General features: G+C 54.7%; 1 protein-coding gene across 1 annotated transcript; it reads left to right on the plus strand.

Annotated features, from left to right (window-relative positions):
- Window positions 1-1,336: 1,336 nt before the first annotated feature.
- Window positions 1,337-20,068, plus strand: RAB8A (RAB8A, member RAS oncogene family). Its single transcript, XM_026500415.4, has 8 exons — window positions 1,337-1,501; window positions 5,912-5,972; window positions 7,857-7,917; window positions 11,455-11,532; window positions 13,078-13,167; window positions 13,791-13,856; window positions 15,188-15,238; window positions 18,613-20,068. Exons 1-8 carry the CDS (start codon window positions 1,378-1,380, stop codon window positions 18,703-18,705), a joined length of 624 nt encoding a protein of 207 aa, XP_026356200.1. The 5' UTR covers window positions 1,337-1,377; the 3' UTR covers window positions 18,706-20,068.
- The last annotated feature ends 6,109 nt before the right edge of the window (window positions 20,069-26,177 follow it).

The following is a 26,177-nucleotide window of genomic DNA, read 5'->3' on the forward strand; positions in this document are numbered from 1 at the left end:
CCCCAAGACTGCAACGCAATCTGAGAAGCAGCACCCAGAGAAGGGGAGGTGTGGGCGACGGAAGAAAAAAGCAAGTAGAATGGGGAGCGTCCCAGGAAGGTAGCCAGTGGCACGGACGACATCCGCGGCGGCTCCACTTGAAACCCTCTCCCCCCGGCGTCAGATTCGCGGTGGGCTGAGGAGGGGCGGCCACGGCCGCGAGTGTAGACGCCTCTCCGACGCCCAAGCGACTGCATGGCCCACTTCTGACCCGCAGGAAACCCTGGTGATCTCCGGCCTCCGAAGCCTGCGCGTCCGAGCTGGGACCCAACCTCCCATCCTGGAGCCTGGGGAAATCACTGAAGCTCTGGCCTCGGTTTTCCCACCATAAAAAGGCAGGAAACCCAATACAGACCCCAGTTTAGGGTGGGGATTAACTACTTTCTGTGTATTTTTTTAATAGCGGACAACACCTGCAGGCAAAGAACAACGCTCGAAACGATCACCTAGGATCCTCACAACCCTAGCTCCCTCGGCGGCTGACTGGGTTGGGGCGGCCAAGGCTCTGGGGGATAGCTGAAGGCAGACAGTGGTCTGGACAATCTCTAATCAGGTCCGAGGGCGCGTCGCGAGGAATCCCCGCGGGCCTCGGCGCAGCTGGTGGTGGTGAACCCGCTCAGGTGGCGGAGGACTGGGTAACACTAAGTAGTCCCCTGGCCAGCGCTGAGATTCCGGAGGACGTCTCGAGGGGTCCTCGCTTCGACTATGACGGGCGTCACCACTGTCCTTTCCTCCTCGGTTCCCTCTGGCCTGACGCAGTGGCCTCCAGACAACACAGCCACCACCGCTGTCCCTTCCCGCGTTCTTCCCGGCGCCTACGGAGGATGCGCAGGCCGTGAGGGCGGGAGCCGAAGACCCCGCCGCGCGTGCGCCCTCTGCTGGCGCCTAACGGTCTCCCTGGCCCGCGTACGCCCGCGCCCTGAGCTCCGCCCCCGAGCTGCGGGAGCGCGGAGCCGTTGGCGGCGCTCCCCGTCCTCTCCCCCTCCCACCGGGGGGCGGGGCCGCCTCAGAGTCGCTGGAAGAAGGCGGGGACCCGGGATACCACGCCCCCGCTGGTCTTCATTTGAAGCCCCTCGACTCTTCACTGTTGGCCAATTGGAGCCCTCTCTGTCCCCAGCGCCGACCAATTAGCGGCGCGCCCGGGCCGCTTCCGGCACCGCGCCTTGCTCGCCCCTTCCCCACGTCTCCCGGCGACGGGCGGGGCGCGGGAGCGGGCGACGGCCGCGGTGACGCGCGGCGGGCCGCGAGCCAATAGGGGGCGGGCTCGGCGCTGATGGACGGGACTAGCAGCCAGTGGCGAGGCGCTGGCCGCACTTCCCGTCGGGGAGAGAGTGTAATATGGCGAAGACCTACGATTACCTGTTCAAGCTGCTGCTGATCGGGGACTCGGGGGTGGGGAAGACCTGTGTCCTGTTCCGCTTCTCCGAGGACGCCTTCAACTCAACTTTCATCTCCACCATAGGTAGCGGGGCCGGGGAGCGGCCGGGGACGCCGGAGGCCCGGGCCGGGCGCGCCCCTGAAGGGCTGGGGCTGAGGGAGCGGCTGGGCCGGACGGATCCAGGGATCTGAGAGGGTCGAGGGGACCGGAGGGGAGAAGAGCAGCCGCCGTCGCCGCCTTTCGGAGGTTCCTGGGCTTTGGGGGGGGAGAGAACTAAGTGCCCATTTTGCAGATAGGGAGACTGAGGCTCCAACCCTTAGCCTGCTCGTCAGGAAGTGTGTGTCTTGGGCTGGGGTCCTGGCGCCGGTCATCTCGTTCTGTCCACACAGCAGCCCTCGGAGCTGTTCTTTTGGAGTCCCCGCCTTGCAGAAGTGAAACAGGCTTGGGGAGTGGGCCATAGGAAGAGGCCTATGACATCTGACCTTCTTAAGCATTTACTGTGTGCTAGGCGCTTTATGTGCATTATCACACTCTTCAGTTTGCAGTGTTAGGTGCCCTTATGAGCCCGTCTCACAAATGAGGAATTTGAGGCTTGGGGAGGGACAAGACTCACCCAAGGTCACAGTCTGCAGGTGGCAAAGATGGACTTTGAATCCATGTGGGTCTAACCCCAAAACTCAAGGCTCAACCATCCCAGAGAGGTGTGAGCACACCCCCAGCAAGCACAGCTGGTCCATCTGAGAGCCAGAATTCTAAATCAGCTCTCTCCTGCTCTTTTCCTCTGGAATGTTCAGGGGTTAAGCCCCTCTCCCTGACCTTGTTTCCCCCACGGGCGAGTTTCCTCTAGAAGGAATGGTGAGAAGGAGTCTGGAGGCTTTCTCTGCCCAACCTTCCATCACTTGAGGGTGACAGCAATGGCGAGTGACAGCTGCCTGTCCTAGGACTTGTCATCACCAAGGAGATGCCAGATAAAAACTTCAGTGAGAAACCAGAATCAGCCGCTGCCACAGACAGCCCTGACTTCCCTATCTTGAGGCCCAGGACACCGGTTGTCACTTTGCAGAACGGCCTTTCCCGCAGAGCCAGCCCACATTGTGGTTGAACAGAATTGGCTTGTTGCTTCTCAGTTCTGATAATCCACAAAAGTGGAGCTGACTTCTCCCCATGCCACAAAAACAGCCATTGCCCATGTGAAAACATTTGACCTGAAAGTAACACTCATCAAGTGGAGTGGCGTGTGAGCTATGCAGCCTTGCTCCAGACTGGTCACCATGCCCAGGAGTTAATTCTGAATGGGGAAAACCTGGGGACCAGGTTTTGCTTTACCACGGTGTGACTTGAACCCTGTCACCTATCTCCCTGAACCCCATGAGGAGCTGCTCTTTCCAGCTGTGCCCTCCTCCAGGAGCTGCACTTTTATGTGCCGGATGCAGAGTAGAGAGAATTGGACTGGAAATGGCCATGCCTGCTTTCCAGCTGCTGTTTGCCCTTGAACAAGCACTTAGTCTCTGTGAGCCCTGTTTCTTCAGTTTAGGAGTAATGCTTTCTGCCTTGACCAGTGCCCTAGATGATTGAGGATCAGAAAGGTACAGTGAGGAAGGGGTTGTCATCATGGCCAGAGGCGGCCTGGAGGAAGCATAATGGCTCCTATAGTGACAGCAGCCCATCCTTGGACACAGATGTTTCTTATTCCTCCCCCTCTACCACCCCAAGGTCAAACTTCGGGATAACCTTTGTGTCTCCACCAATCAGGAAGTGATGTTAACTCCTGGCAGACTGTGGCTGGCTGGCAACCCAGACCTCAGTTTCCCAGCATCAGAAGCTTCCTGTTCAGCACAAGCACTAGTGAGATCAATTCAGGGATTGGGCTTTTTTGTTTGGTTCCTAATTCTTGACCCAGGCTAGCACTTTAGGGCTCTGAGGAGACTGGCCTCCACTTCCAGACAAAGACATGACTTGGGCAAGGTCACCTGGGGAGGTAGAGGTGGCCCTTGAACCCAGAATCCCTCCCTCCCACCTTGGTATTCTCATTACATTTGTAGTTTTCCTGCAGGCCTCTGTCTTCTAAGAAAATTAAATTCATCCTGACCTTGAAGTAATGGCCTCATAATTCTTAGCCTTGTAAAATTTACACTTCTAATTAAATTTGGTATATTAATGAAACCCAAGAAGAGGAGAGGACAGAGTGATGCTGTGGGACTTTGCTGATGAAATGGTGCTTCTTGATTTTCTATATCCCTGTGCATCTGTGACAGGAGGTGGGTGGTATTTTAGGCAGGAACAGCACTGGGCCTCTTAGTCCTGAAATACAACTGAATGCATAAAGGTGATTCTCTGTTGGCACTAAGTGTACTTCTGGGTTTTCTTTATAGATCAGGGATTAAGTGGCTGTTTGTTTCCTACCAAAGCCTATTCTCATAAGCTCCATCGATCATTTGTGGTGTGAACTTGGCCCCGTGGCTCCTGGAATTGGTTCTTCGCAGCCTGGCTCTGCTTCCACCGTCTCCTCAGGGCCCCATTCACTCATTCCTTCAGGGAGACAGATGGCGTAGCATCAAAGTGCTTTGTAAACCACGCAGCACCACGTAGACCCCGTTGCTCTTAGTTCTGTTGTCCTGCCATCTTTCCTGGACACCTGCCGTGTGCCAGCAGGGCTGCAGGGGCTGCAGAGATGACTCGGATGAATCAGAAGGAAACAGAAATGTAGCAAGGACTGTGGTCAAGGTGTGTGTGCAGGACTGGGCGATCAGCTTCTAACAAATACGTAGTTGGCCTCTGCCATGCTGAGTTACTGGAAACAGCCATGAGTGAGAATCCGTGCCCTGTTGGAGTTTATGTTCTAGTGGGCAAATTTCAAGTGCAGGCTAATATTCCCTGTGGCCCCTGGACAGTTCCTGAGGTTGGCAGGGATGCAATTAGCATCCCTATCATCAGTTCTGAGGGGTCAAGGCTTTATGGGTGGAGATTTGGGCTGTTTGCCCTCCATGCAGGCCATTCAGGTGGGCAAGTTCTATCCCAAGGTCCATGGAGCATATAAACAAATAGACAATGTCAGGGATAAGCGCATGAAGAAGAAAAAGAAGTGGGAGGAGAGAGAGTGAAGATGGTCAGGAAGGCTCCCAGGTGGAGGGAGCCAGGTAGCTGTGGAAGGAAACAACATTGCAAGAACCGGGAAGAGCAGGCATGAGAGCCCTGAGACTGGATCGTACTTGGGATATTTAGGAAACAGTCACATGAGCCGCGGGTACGGAGAGGTGGCTAGGCTAGGCAGGACCTGGGAGCACACACGCAACTCTTCTCACTTTACTCTGGGGCCAACGGGGTGGTAGGAAGCCAGTGGAAAGTGGTTTTTTTGTTTGTTTGTTTTTTAACAGTTTTATTGAGGTATAATTCGTGAACCATAGCGTTTACCCATTTAAAGCATACAAGCCAGCGGCTTTTAGTATATTCACAGAGTTGTACAACCATCACCGCAGCCAATTCTAGAACATTTTTGTTATGAGAAAAAGAAACCCCATTCCCCTTAGTCAAGCCCCTGAATTTCCCTTTCCCCCTGTAACCCATGGCGACCACCGATCTCCTTTCTGTTCGTCTGGATTTGCCTCGTCCCAGAGAGTTCATAAGAATGGGGTCCTATGCTCTGTTACCTTTCATGCCCGGCGACTTTCACTCGGTGTGATGTTCTCAAGGTTCATCCATGTTGCAGCATGTGTCAGGGCTTTGTTCTTTTTCGTGGCTGAGTAGTAGTATGGATGGACCCCATGTTGTTCATCCATCCGTTGGTGGACACACTGGAAGGTCTGGAACAGAGGTTAGCTTTGTGACATGGTTGAATGTGGTTTGGAAAGCCTGGGAGGGGACTGAGGGGGGAGTAGGAACCTGGAGAACAGTTGAAGAGGCTGAGAGGTCACCCTGGTCTTGGGGAAAGGGGACAAGGGGGCAAGGCCAGGAAAGCTTCTTGGAAGGTAACCTTCCAGCATGTCCTAAAGGAGAAAGTTTGTTGGGCTGACAGGCGGCCGGGGTGGGGACCACCCACAGAGAAGGGACAGCAGGTGGGGGAGCTGGAGGCCTGGAGGCTGTGGGAGTGACATTGTGGGGTGTCATGGGGCTCCATGCCCTGTGTGCTGGGTGGCGAGAAGCATGGGGCTCTGGCCTGCAAAGTGTTCTATGGAGGCCCACTCCGAGAGGTGGCCCAGTGGGGAGAGGGGGTAGAACAGGGCTTTGGCACCTGAAGTACCTGGTTTGCCCTCCAGCTGTGCCACTTGCGGCTTCACTCTGGGCAGCTGTGTCTGCCCTCTGAACCTCAGCCTCCCCTTGCACGAGAAGAGAAAGCTCTCCAGGTGCCCCCAGATTTGTTGTGGGAGATTCCGAGATCCCCTGTGCCTGGTGCAGACAGGTGCTCTATAAGCCATGGATGCTGTTACCTGCACAGGTGGGCAGTGCTTGGGAAATGGGCTGACAGTGATGTGCCTTTTTTTTTTTCTTTTCTTTCAGGAATTGACTTTAAAATTCGGACCATAGAGCTCGATGGCAAGAGAATTAAGCTACAGATATGGTAAGAGTCGTTGCCACCATCAGCCGCTTCACCCTTGAGCTCTTAGAGCCAGAAGCCGTGGTGCCTCTTTCCCCTTCCCTGTGACCGTGGCCTCCATCTCTTTGTGCCTAGGTGTACACGTCAGGCTTTCTTCAGAAACCCCAGAGACTGTGCTCTGCTGGTTACTGGGGCCTGGAGTCTGTGTCAGCACCTTCTGGGGACATAGCTGCCAGTCCTGGTTAGCTCAGCATTCCGATGTGGGCACAGCTGGGTCTGGGCTTCCCGGTGGCCTACTTCCATTGAACTTGGAGAGCGCCCTCTGTGCCTGGGCAGTGGTGAAGGCTGCGGGGCAGCGAAATTCCCCAGCCCAGTATTTCCTCTTTGAGCCTATCAGCTCGCTGAAAGAGGCCAGACATCATTTCCTCTTTTCTGTCCTGGGGAAGCCCAGGCCTTACTTCTCTAACATGCAGACCCGAAACCCCAGAACCAAAAATAAACTGAAGCCTGGGCCCAATGGTGAGACCCATTTCTGTTCTACTTATCTGGGGCTGATTTCTTGTGATACATAAAATTAGAGATGTTGTGAGTCCCTGTCACTGACGCTGACTGTGGTCTGTAGCCCATGACACCGGGAAGGCTGAGCACAGATGGTCAGATGGAGGGGAGTCCCTCCTTATAGCCACGTCACTGAAAGGGAATATGCGTCCTGAGCAAAGTTCAAGAGAAGTCCTGTTTGAGAGGTTGGTACAGTGTCCTGGTCCCAGCAAGCACCTGTGATGAGATGGGGTGCTCTGAGATGGGCCACAGAGCCACCTTCCCTGCAGCCTGTCTCCCTCACCCCAGCGTCAGAGCGCAAGCATTGCCCTGCTTGCCGAGTGCATCCCCTCGGTTTCCGTGGCATTCACCTCTTGACTCGAACTCCGGAGTCCAAATCTGGATGAGGCCTAACACCTTGTCTGTTGGTAATCAGGCAGTTTCTGACTGCCTCTAGAAGTACCTGCACCTACCACACGTGGCTCCCAGCAGCCTCGGTGCCCGAAGTCCAAAGTGACACTGTGGTAGCAGGCAGAAGTTTTGCTTTCCTCTTCCCCTCTCTTCCTTCTTCTGCTCTTAGCAGTCTACACGGGGTTAGTGACTTTCATAACACTTTTCTAGACAAGGGCCATGGTTGGGAATAAAATGTTCATAACCACTAACGTCACCTGCTGTTGGCGTCAGAAAGTCAGCAGAGCCCCAAGTGAGGCGCTTCTGTGGGGTCCAGACAGGCAGAGCCCTCGGCTGGGGAGGAAGGGGGTACAGGGTTGTGAAAGGAACCCTGGGTCCAGAGACAAAAGACTTGGGTCTTGCCTTGGCCCTGCCACCAATCAGTGAAGTCCCCTTTATCCCAAACACTGAATGCTCTCCATGCCAGGAGCTAGGCTGGGCACGGCGTGTCTCACCCTGGTGTCACCCCTGCAGCAATGAGAAAGGGCTTTCTCCCTGGCCTCCACCAAAGCAGCAAGTCCAGAAGTGCTTCCGGGGCCCCACCGAGATTGCCCAGCTCGGCCCACTCGCCATGTAACCAGCTCTTTCCAGCCCTATGTGGCCCTGGACTTTCACAGATAGTATCTGACCTTGGCTCTTTGGTGACCCAGAAGCTCTGGGCAGAATCCCCAGGAAACAGAGGAATCACGGGGGGAGATGGGACATGACTTTATTCCCAGTGGGTTGGGTCCTTAACACCTCTGGAGTCACCATTGCCTTCTCAGTAAGAATGGGGAGGATGGGGGTGGTGCCGCACGGCAGGACGATGAATCAGGAAATAACCTGTGAGAAAGTGGGTGTCCATCCTGGGTAAATGTCCACTGTTCCCACTGTAATGATTATTCATGGTTGCTGTCACTAGTATCCCTTCTTCTGCTTTAGGGACACAGCTGGTCAGGAACGGTTTCGGACGATCACAACAGCCTACTACAGGGGTGCAATGGTATGGATTGGTTTTTGTTTCTTTTTTTGTTTGTTTTTTTTAAAGTCAAAATGAACATCGCCATCTTGAATACCAAAGCCTGGGTGTTTCTGGGGAGTCCATGCTTGGGCTTCTCAGGGGTCCTCAGTCCCAGGTTAGTTTCAGAAGACTGTGTACCCTGCCCCTGCCCCCACATACATCCCCTTCTGCTTTAGAGACAATGCAGGATTTAAGGAAACCTAATTCTTTGGGAATGAGGGAAGACCCAGGAAGCCGGTTCTTCCAGGTGAGGTCAGTGAAATTGGAGATGGCATGCCCCAACACTTAGGAGTATTCACGTGGCCCACGTAGTCTCTATGGAATCTGCTACTGAAAACTTGAAGATCATCCAGGAGCTGACTTGCTCTGGGCTGTTGGCCGTTATATTTTTCACCTGGGCCAGAGGCAGGGTGATGTGATAGGAAGACTCGTTCCTCATCGCTCGAGTACTTTTACCGAGCCCTTCTGTAGGCCAGGCCTGAGCTCGATGTAGAGGAGGACCTGGAATGGGCTGAGTTCCTGCCCTCGAGGGCTTTGAGCAGGTCGTCTACCTGTGAGGTGGGTACAGAGCCAAGCGCTTGGGCCAGAGGGAGAGGGAGGCAGACACCTGCAATCTGGCTCAGCGCCTTGGGTCACCCTCTGAGCTCCGTCTCCTGACTTGGAAAGTGGAACAGAGAACAGACTGTGTTCCAGGATAGATGGCCAGCTCCCCCTTTCCAGCTCCCACTGTACCCTGCCCTTCCCAGCGTACACCCCATCCTATAACTGTATAGATGCCTGTTGCCTCCATTAGACCGTAAGCTCTGTGAGGGCAGGGCCACGTCTTGGTCACTGCTTCATTTTCTGTGCCCAGGACCATGCTGGGTATGTGGTGGGTGTTCAGGAAATACTGGCAGACAGCAGAAATGAATGGAGCCATTAAGTATTTAGAGTATCCCACACAGCTTCTGAAACATAATAGAAATTCAGTCATGTGGGTTGCAACCTTAGTGCTCCTCATTAAAATTTATTTACTCATTTTCCTCTCACCTTGCTGTGCTGTAGTGGGGCAGGGGCCTTGGGGATCTGGGGTCCTGGGGGAGCTTCTACTGTGTGGCCTTAGGTGGGCCCCGTCCCTGTCTGGTTTGAAAGAGCCCCAACTTGGGATGTACTGTATGGTGACTAACATAACAATAAAAAAATTTTACAATTAAAAAAAAAAAAGAAAGAGCCCCCCACTGCCCCATTCACTGAGCCCCTTCCTGGGCCAGCTACAGGGCCCAGGTCTTGGCCATTAACCCCTGAGCATGGGTGCCATGGTTATCCCCATTTTACAGATGGGGGACCTGAGGCTCAGCACAGTTTTGTGCCCTGCTTAAGTTCAGGCAGAGGGTGGATGGCTGGGCCAGTACTGATTGGCTGTCTCCAGTGCCCACATCCTCAGTCAGCCCCTGGTGACACTAGGCTGAGCCATTTGTGTGGCCTTGTCCAGCCCCAAGGTGTTTGTGGTTTCCAGTCCTAGATCTGTGCTAACCTATATAGAAGCCAGCAACCACAGGTGGCTCTTTGAGTTTAAATTGATTAAGAAATCCAGCCCCTCGGTAATACCAGCTGCATTTTAGCTACCCCCAGAGCCATGTGTGGCCAGTGGTAACCTCATGGGACAGCTCAGAGAACATTGCCACCATGTAAGCCATCATCCTCTCCCTGCATAGTACTAGACTCTTGGGTTCCAAATTTGGGCAACACTTGATGTCTGTTGTCCCATCATGAGCTTACAACCCGATACGGGGAGCTGTGCACAACGGGGGCTGGGAATTTGCAGCTCCAAGGAGAGTTTCTGGGAAAACCTGGAATAGGGTGATCCCGTGTTTTCTAGGGACTTCTCTTTCCTGATAGAGATCTACCCACTGCTTGTACCTCTTGGTACATATCTGGGACCTTGGAATCTTGAGCCTGTAGTATCAGCTTGGTGGTGGCCAGAGTTTTGGGCCACCAGAGGGGCCAGTCCCTGGATAAACAAGTGGAAAGGCCTCAGGACCCTGTGGCATTTCTTGCCCCTGATGGCCAGAGGGCAGCTGCTTCTGCTCAGGCTGGCCTTGGCTGGGGTGTGGTAGACAGCGTGGCTGCTAAAATCTCCCTCAAGTTATCCCTCAAGTGGCCTCTGTTCAGTCTCCCCAAGAGAGCCCTGAGAAAGGGCCCCCACATGGCATTTTTGAGGGGTCCTGGCCATGGCCGTAGCTGTGGAAGGCTACGAGGCCGCTGTGCATCCCCTCAGGTTCATGGCCAGGATTCGGGATTGTGGTGGCTGTCTCACCCCGTCTTTGAGGTTTTGTCACACATCCTCCCCATGATCCCCCCACCCCCCACAGCCCATGTTCTCACTCTGCAGACTCAGGCAGCCTCAGAGATTTCTTAGCCAGCGCCAGAGGTCATGGGTGCAGGGCTGGGCCCTTGGAGGGTAGGCTGAGGGACTAGAGTAAGCCAGGCCAGGGCAGGACAGCAGGGGCCATTGGCCTCAAAGGTGGCCCTCAGCATTGCTGATGAGGGCCCAGGGACGTTCCTAATGGGAGCTGGTGTGATCAGCTTCTTCAGAGTTAGCCTTACCTGGGCTTCCATCTTAAAGGTCACTTCTGTGTGCCTCAGTTTCCCTTGTATCAAACAAGGATATTTGCCCTGCTCAGTGACAGCAAGATCATGAGCCCAGGTGGAGGTGGGTTCACTCTGCAGGTCTTTCAGGACCCCTGGGTGCTCATGCATTGGTTATGGAACCTTAGGGGCCTCAGTGCTGCCCAGCCCCATGCTCCAAGCTGGCCCCCACTTAGGTGGAGTCACTGGAATGCACAAGGGTGTCAGGATCAGGCCATCCAGGGTTTAGGCCCCAGTTGTGCCCTTTACTCTCTCATGGGATGGGAGACGGGCCTGGGCATACCCCCACCTCAAGGTCCTCATCTGCAGAGTGGCACCCATCTGATCAGGACCTGTGTGGGTTCAGGGAGACCCTACTGCAGTACCTGGCACATAGTAGGTGCCAGAGGAGAGGTCATGCTGGAGCACCCAGAGGAGACTCGGGCAGAGTGGGGTGAGGGAGGGTGTGGAGGAGGCTGAGCATGCAGAGGGTGGACGTGAGGGGGAGCCTAGTGGTCACTGGGGCCGTGAAACACAGCATGCAGGGCAGGGAGCTGTGGGACATGAGGCTGGGAGGTCGGCAGGACCTTGAGGGCTGCCAGGGTGTGGGCCATACTTACCCTGCTGGCACTGGGGAGCCTGCAGAGCTCGTTTGTAAGCATGGGTGTGATGGGATCTGGTCTGCAGGGTGAAGGGTCACCTTGGTGGCCGGGTAGAAAGGACTAGAGCCTGGGAGACCAGAGAGGAGCTGGTGCTGCAGTCCAGCAGAAGGAAGAGCCCCAGGGGTGGAGTGGAGGGAGTTAGTGGGAAGGGTGTCCTGTTCGGGTTGGTCCTGGCCACCCCACCTTGCTGGGGGCCACCCCTTCAGCTCACGGCTTGTCCAGCGTGCATGTCTTGTCTCCCTCCACTCAGGGCATCATGCTGGTCTATGACATCACCAACGAGAAATCCTTTGACAACATCCGGAACTGGATTCGGAACATTGAGGAGGTAAGGCTTGCAACTGCTTACATGCACAGGAACTGCATACATGTCCTCTCCTCAGTCCCCACCCCAGAGCTGCCTGGTTCACAGATGAGATCACTGAGGCGCAGAGACCCCTGGAAGTCACTTGCCAAGAGCCCTGTAGCTAAGGACATACCAGGAATGGGGACTGGAAGCCAGGCGGCTGACCCTGGAGACCACACATGGGCCTGGCCTCTTCATAGGGTGGCCCTGAGAGCCCATTCCTCAGAGGGACTGTTGGGTTTGGGCAGTGTTCTCAGTCACAAGAGAAGAGGTATCCAAGCTCTCGATTACCATGAGCATTGGGTGCTTTCCAGAAAAGGAAGGTTCTAGAATAGACATGACCCTTGTGTTTGGTGGACATGGTGGTAAGGCATTTCAGATTGTACTGAGTTTCAGCGGAGCAGGGTGGGAGCTGGCTTAAGCTACCCGTGTTCAGGCCAGTGGCTCTTCAACTGCAGCTGGCTGAGAAGGAAAGCTCAGAACCAAGGAGCGAAAAGAAGGCAGCTAGCCCCACCTCCCTGTCCCAAAGCTGGTGTCCTCACCTTCTGGCTCCCCATAGAGCTTGCTGTCACCCACAAAGCCTTGGATGATGGCACTTGAGGCTCCTGATGACTCATCAGGTGGGTCTTCGGGTCTGAGGTGCAGCCAGAGGACTTTAGCCATCCATAAAGCCACGGCCGAAGGTCATGCTGCCGCTGGCGTCTATGAGCAGGGGCACCAGGCCGCCTTCCTGACAGCCCCATGTTGGCTGGCGGGGGGCTGGGCCCTGGCTGAGGACAAGGAACTGCTCATGTTGGTCTTTGTGGAAACTCACTGTTTCTGGCCAGTGGGCCATAGGGGGTCTTGCAGTTAGCAGGACGTTAGGCAGGGAGCAGTGCAGCGTGTCTCACCAAGACCAGATCTGAGCTACACAAAAAAGGTCCTTTTCCATACCCTGGTCCTTCAGGAAGCACAGACCCCTCCACTGGGGCCTGGGAAAAGGTTGGAGAAGGAACCCTGTTCAGGCATGGGGGGGCATTCATGGGAGTGCCAGGGGATGGGGAAGTACCCAGGGCTGGCCCCGGTTGGGGGGGGCACCCCAAACAGGCATCACCCACTTCCAGAGCCCAAACAGAGTGAGCTAGAGTGGGGCAGAAGGTCCCAGGACAGCAACTGGGACCTCCGGCAGAGGAGCCAGAAAAGGAGGGAGGCGAGCAGGGGGTAAATAGCCCAGCCTTGCTTGCCTCCTATAGACCAGACCCTGCCAGGAGCCCAAGGATGGCCTCGGAGCTTGGGTGACACAGCCCAAGGAGGAGCTGTCCCCAGGAGCCAGAATGTGTGTGCTTGGTCAGAGTGTTAGAACCTGGACTCTGCTCTTGTATTGGCTGTGTGACATGGGACAGGCCACTCAGCCTCCGAGCTTCAGCTTGTCACCTGTACAAGGGTGTGCTAGCAGTCTTGGCCCACCACACTGATTTTGGGACACACCATGTATTGGCCTGTAGTCCCATCTGACCTCTCACCTCCCCTGTCTACCTCTCCCCCCAGCATGCTTCTGCAGATGTCGAAAAGATGATACTTGGGAACAAGTGTGATGTGAACGACAAGAGACAAGTTTCCAAGGAACGGGGAAAAAAGGTGGGCGCGGCAACCGGCGTGGGCCTGGCGCCTTGTGGCAGAGGGACCTCGGGGTTTTAGGGTTCTCTGCATGGAGGCCTGTTCTGCCCCAAGGGGTCCCCGATTGCTCGCTGATGGAGTGAGCTTTGGGGGAGATTCCTTCACAGTCTTTGTGAGCATACAGTGACCTGCCATCCTGGCTTGTACAAAACTGAGGGGGTCTGAGACTCAGGACTTTGCCAGGCAAACCGGGACATGTTGGTTGTCCCGGTATGGTGCTTAGTTTGGGAAGAGAGAATGGAAAGCACTCACCCAGTTGGGCTTCAGTCTAAAGGCTGCAAGCGCAAGGGCTTCTGGGGTGTGCTCTGCGTGCTCCCATACAGCGTCAGATGGGAGCCTGTGGAGACCGCAGGGAGCAGAGGGCAGAGCCGTGGTTTGAGCCAGGCCCCCTCCATCTTCCTACCAGAGACATTCACCCTTTTACCACCTGCTCTCCATGGGGTCTTGAGGGAGCAGCCCAGGAGGTCACATCCACGCGCTGAGAGCCCCCCACCCCAACTTCCTTGCTCCCCACTCAGGGTGGTTTGTGGGGTTCAGGGGCACCTGGTGGCTGAGGTGCACGTGTGTGTCTGCCTTCCTCACAGCTGGCCCTGGACTACGGAATCAAGTTCATGGAGACCAGTGCAAAGGCCAACATCAATGTGGAGAACGTGAGTCCTGGGCCCACAGCACAGACCCCTCTGGGCTGAGAGACAGGCTGCACCCTCTGGGGAGGCTCTACCAGAGGGACTGACCTCAGGCTCTGGGCTACGTTATCAGCCAGCTGGGCGGGAGGCACTTTCTGGGCAGTGCCATGTGCCAGGTCCTTTGGGGGAACCGCTGCCATGTTGTGACATCAGCAGGTGCAGGCCCCGGCTGGCCCCCTAGGGTATTACCTCAGTGGCTCTTGGGCAGCCCTGGGGAGCAGGCACAGTTTTGCAGACAGAGAAACTGAGCCTCGGACCGACCCAGCTGCCTGGTGCCCAGGCCTGGCTCCAAGATTATGCTCTTGGCCGTGCCACCCTCACAGATAGTCCCCAGTCACAGCCCAGATGGAGTAGGGGGCCCTGGCTGAGCCTTGGCCCAGGCTACCCTGTCTTCTCCACGGGGATGCCAGCCTCACAGCTAACCTGCCGACGTCCATGCCACCGCCCCAGTGATCTTTCTAAAGTGGATCTTCCCTGTCACTCCTGAGCTCAACCCAATACACCTGGCGCAGAGGCACTCCCATACCAGCCCCCGCCCGTGTGCACCACCCACAGCTTGGGCCTCGCTCACCACTCTCCATCCCAGGCCTGTGCAGCACCCTCCTCATATCCCCTTTTCCCTCAGGGCCCTGCCCAAGTGAGCCTTCCCTAGGGAAGCCTCTTGTCTCCCAGACCCATAGGCCCCCTGCTTTGGACTTCCCTAGCACCCCAAGTCACCTTCCACAACAGAACTTTACACATCGTGTGGCCCCCAAGAGAGGCCAGGTCGAGTCTTCATCAAGCATGGGGAGACAAACCTTTCACCTGGTACTGGCCCTTCCAGGCCTCCCTGCTGGCAGGGACCCCAGATGAAGCTTGTTTGACTAAGAACAGCTTGTCTTTCTTTCTGCCCTGCCCCTGACCATCAGAAGCAGGGACAAAAGTGGACAGGACACAGGAGTTGGGGATGGAAAGCTAGGTCCTCCTCCTGGATTCTTCCAGCTCTTGTCAGTTAGGTACTGGGTGCCTTCAGACAACTCACTGACCCCTTTGAACCTGAGTTTCCTCTCTACGCAGTCAAGGGTGTGACCACATCCCAGGGGCTCAGGGAAGGTGGCGGTCCAGGTTGGCAGGAGTAGCCCAGCAGTGGCAGGAGATGGGGCTGGACAGGGGACACCCACACCCAGCGAGCTGACCTAACACTGCCCCCCCTGCCCACCCCACGGTCCCACCACATCTAAACAGCGGTGGCCCGGAACCAACAAGCCCCTGTCTGCTCCCTGCTCCAGGGCACTAACGACATGCTTATTCCACAGGCATTTTTCACTCTCGCCAGAGACATCAAAGCAAAAATGGACAAAAAATTGGTGAGTGTATGTCCTCTTTGAATCCTTGCACGGGTCCCTGTTGGAGCCAGCCATCCTCGGTGCTGTGATGCAGCCCAGGGCAGATCCTGCTCGTCGGGGCGCAGCCAGCCCCAGTAGGGCATCTCCGGGAGAGTGGCGAGCATCAGCAGGAGAGGTTTGGGCGTCCGCACCCGAATGCACTGCTCTGCTCCATCCTTCCTCCGCGGCTCGGAGCTGCTCCGTGCCAGGTTCTGCCTGCTGTGCACATGGGCTAGCAGGGGACACAGGGCCCTTTCCATCTGCCTGGGAGACCGCATGCGTGAGGACAGAGCGCCTCTAGCAAAAGAGCCCCAGGCAGGCCCAGAGCCACAGCGCACCCCATATGAGGCCACCTGCAGGGCTGTGTCTGACAGTCATTGGCTCCCGTCTTGATGAGTCCATCCCTAATTCTGTAGGTCGGAACAGCTCTGTGACCTTCAGTGGGTCCCAGGGCCCTGGGCCCTGCTTGGATCCCTCCCCCCCAATCCACCTTTTTGTTTGTTTTCTGGCTTTTTTGTTATATAGTCCGAGGCACTCAGCATTTCTAGTGCTGCCTTTGGTCTTATCTACGCACTCGACTATACTTTGGGCGTGTTTAGCACCTAAATGCTGCTGGGAGTCTTGCCCCAGAGCCTCCAGCCCAGCGGCCCCTCTCTCCCAGCCCTTTCCCACCGCTCGCTGTCTGATACAAGAGCATAAAGCCATCCATGTGTCGCTTGGGTTCCATCTGGTCACGCAAGAGGGCACGTGTGACGAAAAACACCACTCAGGTAGTTCACATCTGATTTAAAACGTGCCTCCGTAATTCTGAGGTGCTGTGAACGGAATCATAAGGGATATGATCGATTTAGTAGCAGCCTTTTAGCCATAACAGAAAGCAGTCCACATACACAAACACACTGACCAACAACAGCGTGTCATTTTCCTATCCTTTCTTTCCTCTTCAATATGACAGTAAAATCGTGATTCTTGGTGATCCTCTGACACTTGACCCCTGGCAGGTACGCTAAGCGTCCTGGCGACACTCTGCTTTCCTCAGCCTGTGGATCACCTCCGTCCACGACATAGAGCATGAGGCCCTGATTGAGCCGTAGTCCTTGCATTTCCTCTTTTTCTGAACTGAATTGCAAATCACAGACAGTTAAATTCCTACTCATTTCCTGACACCTTTGTTTATATTCAGAGTTGCAGCCCGGGACCACTTCCTCTCTGCCTTTTCTTTTTAATTGAAATGTAATTGACACGTAACATCGAGCAAGTTTGAGGTGTACGATACGTTGGTTTTCGTACGTTGATATTTTGAAATATCATTGCAGTAGCGTGAGCTAACACCTTTATTACCTCCCATAATTATCATTCCTTCTTTGTGTTGAGAACAATTAAGATCGAGTCTCTTAGCAACTCTGAAGTTTATAACACGGTGTAAGAGAGTCAACACAGTGCTGTTGGCTATAATCTCTATGCTGCGCATTAGCTCTCCAGAAGTACGTATCTCCTAGTTGCAAGTTCGTATCTGTCTTGCAGCACTGATGGGGCCAGCTCTGCTCACCCGTCTTCTCTCTCGGGAGCGTCATAGAAAGCCAGGCTCCACCAGTGCCCACCCTACTCCCAGACCTCTGGCGCTCTCCCGCTCTGCTCAGCCCAGCGCTCCTCGCTGCGCCAAGAGCACACTCCATGCTGCCCCGGCAGCTGCCGCCCTCTCCACCTTGTCACCCTGTCGCTTCCCTGTCGTCCGCTGCAGCCACACTGGCCCTTTCCTTTTCCTTGGACCCCCAAGTTCCTTCGGACTGTCCCCTCCACCTGCAGTGCTCCCCTCTTGCATCAGCGTCCTGGGGCTACCGCAACAAATTCCCGTAACAATCTTAGCAGCTTCCGCAACACACGCATGTCAAAGTTCTGCAGGTCGCAAATCGGAAACGGGTCTCACCAGGCTAAGACCGAGGTGTCAGCAGGGGCGCCCTCGTCCCCAGAGGCCCCAGGGGAGAACCTGTTTCCTTGCCTTGTCCACCTTCTGGAGGCCATTCCTTGCCTTGTGAGCCCTCCCTCCATCTTCTGAGCCAGCCACTCAGCATCTCTATGACCCTGCTTCTTCGTCCCTACTCTCCACCACAGTTGGGAAGTTGCTCTGCTTTTGAGGCGTCACAGGGTTCGATGGGGCCCACCTGGATGATCCAGGCCACCCCCCCCCAATCTCAGCTCAATCACATGTGCTAAGTCCCTCCTGCAGGTCAGGTTGCCTTCTGCACAGGTTCCAGGGATGAGGGCGTGGACATCTGGGGGTGCACTTTTTCCACTGACCACAACCCCTGGCCTGTCCCAGGCCTCACTTCACGACACCTCTGTTCACACATCACCATCAAAACTCTTCTCCACCCTCTGTTCTGTCTCTCATTACTTGCCGCTACAGGAAATCACTGCTTATTTGTTGACCCACGTGGTTTGTCTGCCCTGTACGGTGTGAGCTCCCCAAGGCAGGACCACTTGCCCACCACCACATGCCCAGTGCCCACACAAGAGCCTAGCACAGCATAGGCATTCAATGGTTACTTGAATAAATTCAGGTGTGACTTAAGAGCAGAAAGAGGAGATGGAATTAGTCAAAGATAAGGGGACCAAACCATGCAAAGAGGGTGGAATGGGAGAAAATAGGATCTGAGTTCCCAGGGTAGGCAGGGGCCAGATCACAGGCAAAGGCTTCAAATGCTGGGTGATCGATTTAGGGCATTCCCCCTGAAAATGGGGGAGTATGGGTGGGTTTCAGTATGGATTGAGTGGACCAGATTAGAGTTTAGGGCCTACAATACCAGCTGTGGGGCAGAAGGTAGACAAGGGGAGAGGTGGTGAGTCAGAGCCTTGGCACAGGGACATGGAGACCAGCCAGGTGTGAGTGGCATTGTGACCTTGAAACCCAACCCCCCTCTCCGGCCCCCCAATCCCAGAGGACAGTCTTTCTGCTGCCCCTAGGCTGCCTCACTTTAAGGGACTCAGCACAGTTGGGTAGATGGATGGAGAGAAGGAAATAGGAGAAGGAGGTTGAGATGGATGAAGTGAGTGAAGATGTTGAAGGGGTGAATGGAAGAGGAGGGGTGGGCAGGCGAGTACGAGATTGAAGGAATGGATGGTTGGAAAGAGGAGCTAGGTAGCAGTTGTGTGGGTCTGAGAAAAGTCAGTTGGAAAGGACAGCTGGATGGTTGGCTGGTTGGAAGGTGACAGAGGTTTGACAAATGGGAGGGGACAGAGGGGTGGATGGACTGGCGGACAGGTGGTTGGTTGGTTCATTGGTTGGTTGGCTGATTGGTTAAGAGACATAGAGCTGATGCTCAGCCATGACCCCAGAAAACCTTTTGCCATTTCAGGAAGGCAACAGTCCCCAAGGGAGCAACCAGGGAGTCAAAATCACACCAGACCAGCAGAAGAGGAGCAGCTTTTTCCGATGTGTTCTTCTGTGAGGAACACTGCCTTACTCTGAGCCTCGCTCAGCTGAGCTGACTGTGCCTGTCCTGAGTGAGCCCCTCACTCAGCCGGGGCCCTCCCCCTCCAACACTCCCTGCCGTGCCGCGGCCACTGAGCCCATGGCCACCAGACACAATTGAGAAATTGTTTATTTTAGTAACTGTCTGATCTTTTTCAACTTTGGAGATGGAATAAGTTAAGAATTTGCTATTTTTCCCTCAATGTCTGCTGAACGGGCCCTCTCGTCGTGTAACCAGAGAGAAAGATGGAGTTGAGGTGTGGCCGTCGACATCAGCCAGTGTGGTGGGCCTCCGTCTCCAGGCCTTTAATCCTCATCTTACTGCAACACAACTAAAGCCCCACCGGAAAGCCCGTTCACATCCCCATCACAGAAGCCAGGCCCCCAGAGGCCAGTGAGGGTTCCAGGAGTTCCGGGCTCCTCACCCTGAGCGGGGCGACGCATGCCGGGCCCACGAAGCATCCACCCAGCACATCTGACGCCTACTTTCTCCTCTTCTGTCAGTTTTGGACAAGTGACAAAAACCATTCTTTTTCTTCCCTCTCTCTTCTTCTCAACTGTCAAACCAAACCAAAGGGAAGCACAAATTACGGAAATCCTGAGGAAAGAAGCATGGGGCGGCCCTTCCTGTTCACAGCCAGGTGCTGGTCTGCAGTCCAGCGAGGCCTCGGGCATGGTCAGCGGGCCTCTTGGTAGCACCGAGGGGACGCCACGTGGGCCAGAGGTGACCCTGAACACACAACCACACATGGTCCACCTGCGCTTGGGGCATCTGCCTCTTGGCCCCCCAAACAGCCCCCCCACGCCTCTTCCCTCCCGCTGTCTCCAAATCGGACGTCCTTTCTAGCTGAGATTTTTATTTTTCCAGATCTGTAGTGTCCATGAAGTGATTTCGTCTTTGATTTCCAGTGGCAGACCCAGGCGACTGGGAGTTCGTGCACACCTCTGGCTGGACGGGCCGGAAGCGTGAGGCAGTGCTTGGCGCGGGCCAAGGCCCAGGCGACGGACTGACCGCAGAGCAGTCTGAGTTGGTTTTTAACTGCTGTCACCTGGTTCTGTTGGGACAGCTCTGCCCTCCTGTAGAGACTGTGCAACTGGGGCTAGGTGACCTGGTCGGAGGGGCGTCACCCGGGAGCCTTTCTTTCTCTTTTTCTCCCCCCTCTTCGCCCCCCCCCCCAAGCTGCTGTCAGTCCAAGCCATTGGCGTTGTAGTTTTTTCTTTTGTGAATTAAAACCAACATACCAGCAATAGTCTGCTCTCCCCTGAAATCTCTTAACATGCTCTGTTTACATCGATAAATGCACTTAAGGAAAACAAATTAAAGCTCATTTTAAAGTTAACGGATTTTTTTTTTACAGCTTACCTTATTTCTTGGTTTTAATTTCATCTGTAAAATTAGAGATTGGACTAGATTAAAGTTCATGGATTTTTATGTCCCCATGTTCCCTGTAGGTACACGGGTATGGCCAAGTGTTGGGTCGAGGGTCCTCAGGAGGCCTGTTACTTAATAGCACAGGCCCGGCCAGTGGGGCCTCTGGACCCGTTCCACTTTGGCGTGCCTTGGCTCTCATCTACTCCTCAAGTGTGCCAGGTTTGTCCCTACCCTAGTTGTAGACAGGAGCAAAGCAGAGGAGGTCAGTTACCCCAAGCTCTTGAGGAGATGAGACTGTGACCAAGACCGGCTTGGAAGAAGCTTCCCAACCCCCAGCTCTGCCCTCCCCCCTCCCCAGGAGAGCAGAGGTGTATGCACCCACAGCACCACTGTGGGACACCACGTTCGCTGCTGAACCTGCCCGGTCAACATTAGACCCCATCGTAACCCCTCCGTTCTCTCGTCTGTCGAGTGCTGGGTTCCAAGCCCCTGTCCTCACCCCAGCGTAGCCGTGGGCTGAGCCTCACTCCCCTGGTCTGTAAACTAGGCACAAGCCAGCAAGACGGCGCATCTCGGACTGGGAGAGCTGCCTAGGAAGCCCTAAGAGGTGAGCTGCCATCGACATCATGGTCCTCATCCTCACTATTAGCATCACTATTTGTCTTGTGCCCCAAGAGGAAAACTCACTCCTCTCTTCACATCTTGTCTCTTTACAGGGCACAAGTCATAGAACTATCTCTCAGCTCTGAGCTGGAAGTAGTTGCCCCATGATGCCCCAATTTTGCCCCCATTGTTCCCGACCAGGTCGGGCTGGGGTCTTTGAACTCCACACTCCCCGCCTTAGACCCAGCCTTTTCCTCAGAGAGTCACTAGGACTTCGATGCCGTGGCACGCAGGGGAGTGGCTCCTTAGCTCTTGTCCCCTTGTACTGGGAGAGATGACACCTCGACTTTTTTTTTATAACGTCTTTATTGAGATGTAATTCACACACGGAACAATCCCCCCACCAAAGTGCAATTAAGCGGTCTTCAGTGTATTCGTAGAGTTGTGCGACTGTCACCACAGTCTGTTCTAGAGTGTTTTCATCACCCCGTCCCCACGAGCGGTCACTCCTCATGCCCCCCACCCAGCCCCCTGCAACCATTAGTCTTTTGTCTCTGCATTCTCCTGTTCTGGACATTTCATGTAAAAGAGAGACACTCTGGCCTTTTGCAGTGGGACTCTTCCACTCCGCATGGTTCTCTAGGTCCATTATGTAGCGTGTGTCAGGGCTGCCTTCCTTTTTATGGCTGAGTAACATTCTATTGTGTGCACGGACCATGTTTTCTCAATCTGTTCATCCACTGGGTCGTTCAGTTATTTCCACCTTCTGGACGCCTGAGCCGTCTGTTCCTCAAGCTTGCCAGGTGTATTCCTACACCAAGTCTTTGCCTTGCCGTTCCCTCTTACACAAGCCTTTCCCGTGTGGGGACTTGGGCGGTAACCAAGTCCCCGGGGACTGCAGGCTCCAGTCGGGCAGGGACAGTGCTCGTCTTGTCTGCTCCATCCCCAGCACCTAGCACGGTGCCCACAGGTGGGGCTCAGCCAATGTTTGTGGAGTGAATGAATTCATAAGTAGAACGAAAGCCTTGTAGGACGACAGGATGGTTGAAAACACGTAAAGCTCAGCATTGGCAGAGCCTGACTGCCCCACCCCTGCATGTCTGCAGGGCTGAGATGGCACTGTGGTCCCTACCCCGAGAGCCACCCCACGTGGGGCCTTGAAAGTTCTACTCGCCAGCTGAGGCCTCCCGTGAAAAGTCCAGAGCTGACACTGGAGCGGGAGGGGCCTTGGAGTCCCAGCCCCATATCCCCCTGCTGGTCCTTTTCCAAAAGTTCCTCTGGCGGCCATCTGTCTGCTCACAGTTTTGAGGACTCTGGTCACCGAGGGGTGGGGGATGATTCTGTTGTGACATTCTCAGGGGAGGACTTCAGTTCGTGTAAGACCACATCCCCCAAGTGGGTCAGGCTTAACAGGGTGGAGCCCTCCGTGGTAGGGGCTAAGGGGGCGGGGCCAGAAGTGGCCTGAGACACCCCATGTTTCTGGAGACTGCACTGCATGCAAATGAGACCAGGTTTTCTAAGGGAGGAGGGTCTCTTGGGCAGGTGCGAGCCCCTCCCCAACTGCCTTGCTCCTTATCATTCGTGCTGGTAGCTGACTCACTGGGCTGTGGAGGGCACGGAGGTCACGCAAGTGGCCCAAGGCGGCCCAGCCTGTGCAGTCTGCAGCCCGAGCTTGCGTCTCCCCAGCCAGGCACAAGAGCAGCAGATTAAGTCACGGTGAAGAGTCCTGATTTTAGTCTTAGCTGAGCCCCACGTGCCGCATGCTTGATGGTGGTCACACCTGCCATCATCACATGATTAAGGAGGGCTGTTATCACGCCCACTTCACAGTTAAGGAAACCGAGGCCCAGAGAGGTTGAGCAAGTCACCCCAGGCTACCCAGTGGGGTGACTACGTAGCAGGTTCCACGTGTCTCCTGCTTGGGCCTCGTGGACCCTCAGACTCCAGACAAGGCCACCCCCCTCCACCCCCCGGAGCAGGGGGCGGTGAGGTCGCCGACCTTGAGCCTGCAATGGGGGCTATCTAGACTGACTGGCCCAGGGTGATAGGCCCCGGCGGGAGGCCCCCAGCTCAGCCACGAGGATCTGGGCTATTTCTGCCTGAAAGGGGAGAAGGAAGTGGTTTTGCCCCTGTGCTAGGGAAGGCGGTGCAGCCTGCACACATCCGGGGCTGCCTGGTCCGTTAGACACAAGTTCCTACACTCACAGCCTACAGTGTGTGTTGGGCTCCCCTAGAGTGTTGGAGTTTTTTTTAAATCAGAAGAAAAAAATGAATACAATAATAATGAATATATAATAATCCAGCCCAGACTATATCGGTCTAGATGCCAACGAAATCATAAAATATCATCTTAAATGTGGTTTTTTTGGTGTGTTTTGTTTTGTTACAGGGGAAGTCATGATGTGGCCTGTGTACATAATGAGACCCCAGCTTGTCCAGGCTTGACCCTGCCTTAGGGCCTTTGCCTGTGCTCTTCCCTCCACCGATAGCCCTCTCTTTTTGCACCCCACGATCAAGTTCACTCCTACCTGCCCCCACGTGCCTCTTCCTCCAGTGGTTTAGCCCCCTCTAGGGGTTCTTGCAACTCCAGACCCTCCTTCCTGACAGGCTGTCTGCTTTGAAGCATTAATCATTTTCTGACTCTTCTTCATTACTTGCTAGGTTATAGATGCCAGGAGGGTGGGGCTTGCACCTCTTGGGGTCCCCTCTCTGTCCCCTGAGGATCTGGCACACAGTAGGTGCTCAATAAAGGCTTGTCGTGGGTGAAGCAAGGGTGTCCCTCCACCTGCTGCTCAGCAGCGTTGTTGGACCACAGACAGAGGGCAACCAGGGTTGTCCCGGTCCCGCCCCTGGGGCTCACCTGCTTAAGGAAACAGGAACAGCCTGGGGGCAGCAGCCCCACCCCGCTGACGTGCAGACCCTGAATCGAAACCAAGGCTCCTGCAGGCTCTGAGAACAGCAGTGAGAGAGCCTCGGCAGCGCAAGGGTCTCCCAGGTACGTGCCCGGGTGGCAGTCCCTCAGCCAGCCACACACCCACTTCTGTGCCTGCCCCATGCTGGGTGAAGCCGGGGCTCCAAGAGCCTCGGCTCCATCCCAGATTTCTAGAAGACAGAGCCTGGGAGCCAGGCTGGGCCAGAAGGAGGGACAGGGCGGTAGAGACCAGAAAAGCAGGAGGAATTTTCAGTGGGAGCTGACCATTGAAAACTGGAGCTGGGACTGAGGGAAGGGCGTGCCTGGCAGGGAAACAGCATGGGCAAAGGTGTGGAGGGAAAGAGAGCTTGGTCAGTTTGGAGTGGAGCAAGGATGTCCTGAGGGCTAGAGTGCGGGGGGCAAGGAGATGGGGGAGGCCCCAATGTCAGGGTCAGGAGGCTGAAACCTAGTACGGATTCATTTATCCCTGGATAGTTATTCATCAGCAGACAGCCCTGCACCCTCGTCTGTGCCTGCCCAGCATCAGGTAGTGCTGGGGACCCAGAAAAATCCAAAAGGACCTTGCCCTGGGCCCGGTCTCTAGGAGCCCTTTGCATGGGGGAGACAGGGCCAGACACAGTGCTTTCTGATAGTAAATGCCTGGGGGCACTCACCCAGGCCTGTGAGCTTCCCACAGCCATCTCCCCTTGCCAAACCAATGTGACAACAGGACTGACCCCTGTGGTTCTTATGATTGCAAGCTGCCCATCAGCCATAACCATCTGGAAACTTTGAAGAACAATCTCTTACTTACCAGCCCTCGTGTGCACGCCAGGGGCACACAACCAGGTTGCCGAGAGAGAAAAAGCCAGCGCACATGGCCCCGGGGTTCTGCTTTTATTAGCGTTGAGGATGGGGGGCTAGGGTTTTGGGGCTTACTCCTTATTGGTGAATATAAAACATAAGAGCAGGAATTTAAAGCGTGGGAAGAGAGAAAAAGAAAGGAAAGAAAAGAAAAGAAAAAAGAAAGAAGGGGGAAAAGTGATCCAGATGGCCAGTTATCTAAATCAACCAGGATGTCTAAAACACAGGAGTCTCATGGTGGGGGAGTGGGGGCGGGGAGGGGGGACGTGCATGGAGAGCATCCTGGCTCTTTATCTAGTGGCGTGGCTGGCAATGTGTTTATTCACGATAGACTTCATTGAGTTAAAGCAGATGACTTGGCAGTCAAAGCTTAATTCAGGCACTTGCATTAGGGAAAGAAAAAGCCAGCTGTCAGGGCTCGCACTACACACAGACACTTGAGCTCCACGAGGCAAAGCTAGGCAAAACTTAGTCAAGAATAGAGGGGAAAATGGGAGATAGAGAAGGGGGCCAAGGCTTTGTCTACGGGAAGAAACAGGAAAGCTGCCTGGAGGAGAGGATGTTTTTGCTGGGTTTTGAAGGATAAATAGGAGTTCTCCCAGGTAGAAAAAAGAACAACCCTGTATACATTACCCCAGGCTAGGACATTACTGGACTCATGAATATTTATTATCTACACAGAGTGTGTAGTTCTGAACCAACTGTACCTTCCCAGGTAAATATCATCATATCCCCAAACTACAGATGAAACCAAAGGCACAGAGATATTAAGTGACTTACCCAAGGTCACACAGCAGCTACGTGGGGGAGCTGGGGCTGGAACCCAGGCTATCTGGCTCTGATTCCAGGTTCTTGATTGTTTTGTCACCCTGCTTTATTATATATTTCTTAAGCGATCTCTTTAATTTTACTCGTCCCAGAATGCCTTTGGGCCTCTCCCCAGGGGGCGTGCTCAGCATCTGCCTTCTGGCAGAAGAAAGTCAATATTGACCAGGTTAGTCAATATGTCCCCACCCTCTGGAAACAGCACAGTAACAGTGACCTTCTGCAATATCGAAACATCAGATAGGGCCAGTGTAGGGGGTGGGCCAGGTTAGGGACAGAATTAAGAGTGACCGTGAAGGGTCATGAGCCGACCACCCAGCAGGGCATGAGCCTTTTGCTGGTTTTGCATTGATTTGAGACTCTTATAAATCAGTACTATTATTTTTCTTCAGCTCCTTGTCATTGGCTCACAAAATCCAGTGTTACCTTGAGCTTAAAAGTATCAAAACTCATATGAATTAATGATGATGCACCTGGCAGGTTACAGGTGCCCCTTCAGTGGCCACCAGACATGACCATGTTGGGAGCAAAGGGTGTTACTTGGAGCCACATCTCTCTAGTGTTTCTTCACTTACCATTTTGCCATGTCCACATCCCTCCTGGGACATTGATATTTATTTAAATAAAGTCAGTTCTTAAAAATATATATATTTATTTGAGAGAGAGAGCATGTCCACGAGCAGGAAGGGCAGAGGGACAGGGAGAGAGACTCTCAAGCCGACTCCATGCTGAGCTCGGACCCCAGGGCAGAGCTTGATCTCAGGACCCTGAAATCGCAACCTGAGCCAAAACCAAGAGTCGGACGCTTGACCGACTGTGCCACCCAGGCACCCCTCAGTAAAGTCAGTTTTTAAGCTTAAATGCACATACTTAT

Source organism: Ursus arctos, unplaced genomic scaffold (assembly GCF_023065955.2).
Source record: "Ursus arctos isolate Adak ecotype North America unplaced genomic scaffold, UrsArc2.0 scaffold_14, whole genome shotgun sequence".
Lineage (NCBI taxonomy): Eukaryota > Metazoa > Chordata > Mammalia > Carnivora > Ursidae > Ursus > Ursus arctos.

What these genes read in the sequence shown, in the direction of transcription:
- RAB8A (XM_026500415.4), top strand. Translation starts at nt 1,378, where the DNA reads ATGGCGAAGACCTACGATTACCTGTTCAAGCTGCTGCTGATCGGGGAC. An exon ending in AGAATTAAGCTACAGATATG is followed by an intron (nt 5,973 to 7,856) that starts GTAAGAGTCGTT and finishes CTTCTGCTTTAG; the next exon opens with GGACACAGCTGGTCAGGAAC. An exon ending in GGATTCGGAACATTGAGGAG is followed by an intron (nt 11,533 to 13,077) that starts GTAAGGCTTGCA and finishes CTCTCCCCCCAG; the next exon opens with CATGCTTCTGCAGATGTCGA.